The following is a 4,966-nucleotide window of genomic DNA, read 5'->3' as shown; positions in this document are numbered from 1 at the left end:
TTCTTTAATCTTCAAGAACACACAAGATTACTCTCAAATGGCTCACATACTCACAAAAATGCTCTAGGGTTTCGTGGATTAAGGTTTGGGACTTGGGGGCTGTAAGTGAGGCCGAGAGGTGGGGATTAACATGCTTAAATAGGGTGCAAAACCCCGAATCTAGGGTTTCCTAAACCCAGACCAACTCGTCGAGTTAGTTCTCCCTAACTCGTCGAGTAGGTATCTCTACCCGCATCCAAAACTTATTCCACCTCGTCGAGTTATTCCCCTTAGACTCGACGAGTAGACCTTCAATTTGCACAATATATTTCCTTAATTACCCTTCTGGTTTTCGGGTGTTACGCCTCCCCCCCCCCCCATTGTCACATTGGAATGCTTTGATTTCTTGTTGAAATTGATTTTTGACATATGAGCTAAAATGTAATAATTTGGAATAGACATCTGATTTGTCACGTAAAGGATACACTCATAAGAAATGATAGTAATTGTCTAAAAATATGACATAATATTTAATTCCACTAACACTGTTAATGTGAGAGGTCCAAACATCAGAATGAACAATTTCAAAAGGAAAAGTAGAAACAAAATTAGACAAACTACAATGAAGTTTAACGTGTTTTCCAAGTTGACAAGCATGGCATAGACTAGAAGATTTTAGACTAGAACATGGAATCAAATGACTATCGACTAATTGCTTGAAAACATGATGACAAGGATGTCCAAGACATTGATGCCAAAGAGGCAAAACGACCAAAACAAAAGCTTGAGGTGTGGGAGACGTGATGGGATAGAGATCACCAGTGCTATCATATCGTATGAGAATTCGTTTAGTCCGGTAATCCTTCACAAAGAAACCAAAAGAGATAAATTTAATTAAACAGTTATTATCGCCAACAACCTACTGAATGGAAAAAAGTTTTTTAATAATTTCAGGGGTGATCAAAAGGTTTAAGATATAATGTGCGATAAGGGTTTAGAACTGGAAGAGCAGAGTGACCAACATGAGTGACATGAATTAAAGATACGTCTCGAACCAAAACAGATGATGAAAAATTGTTTTTATCAATAACAATATTGAGTGTACCTACATCACCATTAAGGTGGGAAGTTGCTCCGGCATCCATGTACCATCCACCATGAGTTGCATCATTAATCGTCATACGTGCTAAACATTTGAGGAAGAGTGGTGGCTTGAGGTGCATTGTTGTTGGGGCACAATTGTTGTTGATTGGGCTGTTGAACAAAGAAACCTTGCTGAGGGTTGTTGTTGGTCAGCCCAGAAAGGTATGAAAGGCAGGTCAGTGGGCCATAAGAGGATCATGCCCTCGCATCAAAGGCTGAGAAGTAGTTGGAGTGGGCCGAAGGCCCAATTAAGACTGGGTTGGCAGCTGGTACCAACCAAAGGCCCAACGGACATGAGATTGAGAGGCTGGTAGTGGGTTTTGAGATTGACATTGTTGTTGTTGTTGATTTCCTTGACCACCGGTCCTCCCTCCAATACGATTATACCTGTCACATATTCCTCCACAATGACCCCCTCGGTTATTATGAGTTAATGCAAAAAAATCGGTGGCAAGAACAATAGGCAACGATAGATGATCCATATGGGCAGGTGTATTGATTTGACGATTTTGTTCTTGTTGTATATTTGTTTCTTCAAGAAGAAGCATGGACCTAGCTTCCCAGAAGCTAAGCGTCGGCTTATAGCGAATGGCGAGTATCATGTACTGATATTTTGCACAAAGACCATTAAGAGCATATGCAAGTAGGTTACGATCAGACACTTTTTCTCCCATATTGTCGAGTTGCTCAACCAAAGATTTGATACAATTGCAATAGTCAAGAACAGATGAATCACCCATCGATATATTACACAATTCATTGTCAATTGAACGATTTTGTTTTCCTTGTTGTCACGAAAAACATTTTCAATTGATATTGTCGAGTTGCTCAACCAAAGATTTGATACAATTGCAATAGTCAAGAACAGATGAATCACCCATCGATATATTACACAATTCATTGTCAATTGAACGATTTTGTTTTCCTTGTTGTCACGAAAAACATTTTCAATTGATTACCAGCATGAGCCAAAGATTTCTTCTTGAAAATAGTATGAAAAAGAGTTAGAGAGAGGGTACCATAAATCCAAGATATTACAATAGTGGGAGGGTGAAGATGGTTGTCAACGCCATAACCAATACAATGAATCAGCTATGATATTAGATGAAGAGCAAGTGGATTTCTCCACAGCATGCATCATGAGGAGAAATTAATATAGAATACCATGTCAATCAATATTTTCCCATGAAAAACTTCTTTCATTGATTAATGGTATATATATATATATATATATATATATATATATATATATATATATATATATATATATATATATATATATATATACATGAGAAGGGCCAATTGGAATCTCTTTCCATCCTCTAGTAGTATCGAAATAGTCAGGGGTGTTCAAAAATATCCGTATCCGAAATTCCGAATCCGAATTATCCGAAAAATCGGATATCCGAAATTCCGGATATCCAATTTTTCGGAATCGGAATTGGATAGTGCTTTTTAGATTTTTCGGATAATTCGGATATCCGATATCCGAAAATTTTGATTTTATTTTATACGTTATTTGTTATTTTAGTCACATATGTCTTATGATATGAATTTTAGTAACTAAAACATGTTGATAATGCCCTTAATTAAATACATATATTACTTCATATGTCTTTCTAATTTAAAAATATGTATTTTTAACTTAAAAACTTCATATGTTTTTCAAATTTTAACAAAATTTCAAATTTTCGGATACGGAATCGGATACCAAAAATCAATTATTCGAAATTTCGGATATCCGGTTATGAACACCCCTAGAAATGGTATCCCCGTTTTCATAAACAAAACAGTTGGATTAACCAACAAGACACTATGAACTAGAGGATATGTACGTCGATATACCACCAGGATAATAAAGGAATGTTAACCGGTTAAAAGGATGTCTTATTAATGTGTCCAAAGACTCTACGATTTCAACTTTAGATACGATACACTGGTGGATTAAAACATGTTATTGGACTTTTGGATGTTAGTGTAGCTTTATTATGTATATTATGGATATGGATTGTATGTATTTAGCCCAACAAGGCCCGTGTTTTGTATATTTATGGTATATATTTTGTTCATAATCAATCAAGGAAGTCAATCCCTGGTATCAGCCTAAATTAAATGAAATATTTTTTTTCCAAAAATCAAGGCACGATAAATAAAAATTAATTTAAGCACTAGCGAAAATCCTTTTTTTGAAAAATCTTCAAGTCATCGACTCATCGACTCATCGGCTTGAGAGAGTTGTCAAACTCTCCATGGCGGAACCTCCTTAGCGCAGAGGCCATGACCCCCCCCCCCCCCCCCCCCACCCTCCATTAATGATGTACTTATACTTGAAATATATGCGTTTCCAAAAAAAAAAAACTTGAAATATATGTACACATGTTGTTCTACTTTTTCATAATTTTCTTGGCCCCTCCATATTTACAATATATCGTCGTATATGCAATTCAAAAAAAAAAAAACTATTTCATTTAATAATTAACTTTATAAAAGGCAGAAAACCAATTTTATTTATTTATTTATTTTTTGAGCCAGCAAATTTTATTAAGAAAAAAAAAGATAAAAAAAAAAAAAAAAAAAACTCAGCCTCACATATCAAGGCAGGGATACTGAAAAACAGTTGTCACCACAATATAGAATATCAAGTTATCCTATACAAGTATGTGGATTAATACACCAATCTATCTATTTATAAACTTTCTTATAGCTTCTATGCTTAAACCACATGAACACCGATGACTGAACCATGTCAACAACCTTTGTAGATGCAATCCTTGATTGTTTAGGTAGGTTGATTGAAGTATTTGCCTTAGTTGGTTCATATGATGTGGATCGGGTTGGCTAGACCAAGACCATGAAAGCCCGTCATCATATATTCGATCTGAGATCTTGCATTTCTTATGCAACTCTAGACAATATAAATAGGGAAAAATAAGTTGCAATGGTTTGTCACCAATCCATTCATCCTTCTAAAATAGCGTATCCTCTCCAAAATTAACCTTTTTTTTATAATAGTACTTATTGGAATGCCCCACTTAGCCAACACAACCTTCACTCTAGCAATATTGTTCCATACTCTTGTTGTAGATTTGTTAGATAGCTCATATGTCGATCTCATTCCCAAGTTGTTGATACTTGAGATAACTTTGTTCCATAGCGACTCTTTCTCCATCTTCAGTCTCCACCACCATTTGAAAATTAGAGATATATTGAGATCTTCTATCACACTTACACCAAGGCCTCCGTCCTCCTTAGCCTTAGTGATCTTACTCCACGACACCCAACTGATTCTCTTGTTATCTTCCGAGCCTCCCCATAAGAATCTGCGTCTAAGCTTCTCCAATTGTGAAATCACACTTGCAGGGGCAACAAAAAGAGAAAGATAGTAAGTGGGTAGATTGCCCAACACCGATTGAATCAGTGTTAGGCACCCTCCAAAAGAAAGATTTTTGGCTTTCCAGTCCGAGAGCTTTGCTTGAAATTTCTCAATTATAGGTTTCCAGTTTGACTTTATATTCATATTCGCTCCAACAGGAACGCCTAAATAATTGAAAGGTAGGGAAGAAGGCTCACATCCAAGTAGATGTGCCCATATAGAAGTTTCTTGTGATGACGCTCCGATCCCAAAGACTTTAGACTTATGAAAATTTACCTTTAGACCAGAGGTAGCATGAAAGCATATAATAATCCAAGATAAATTTCTGATGTTTCTTTTAGACCATTCACCAATGAATAACGCATCATCCGCATAGAATAGATGTGAAATCATTGGTCCATTGTTAGGAAGTTGTAATCCATCAAAAATACCTTTTGCACACACAGTTTTCATTACTGCATTCAATCCTTC

General features: G+C 36.0%; 1 protein-coding gene across 1 annotated transcript; it reads right to left on the bottom strand.

Moving 5' to 3' along the window:
* Positions 1-1,370: 1,370 nt before the first annotated feature.
* Positions 1,371-1,862, bottom strand: LOC145099644 (uncharacterized). The gene has a single exon (XM_079037181.1). It carries the CDS (start codon positions 1,860-1,862, stop codon positions 1,371-1,373), a length of 492 nt encoding a protein of 163 aa, XP_078893307.1.
* Positions 1,863-4,966: the final 3,104 nt, after the last annotated feature.

This window comes from Lactuca serriola, chromosome 4, assembly GCF_051521515.1.
Source record: "Lactuca serriola cultivar US96UC23 chromosome 4, Lser_US96UC23_V15, whole genome shotgun sequence".
NCBI lineage: Eukaryota > Viridiplantae > Streptophyta > Magnoliopsida > Asterales > Asteraceae > Lactuca > Lactuca serriola.
This window is presented reverse-complemented; position numbering and strand designations above follow the sequence as displayed.

Excerpts from the sequence above, each read along its gene's own strand:
- LOC145099644 (XM_079037181.1), bottom strand. The coding sequence starts at position 1,862 with ATGGGTGATTCATCTGTTCTTGACTATTGCAATTGTATCAAATCTTTG.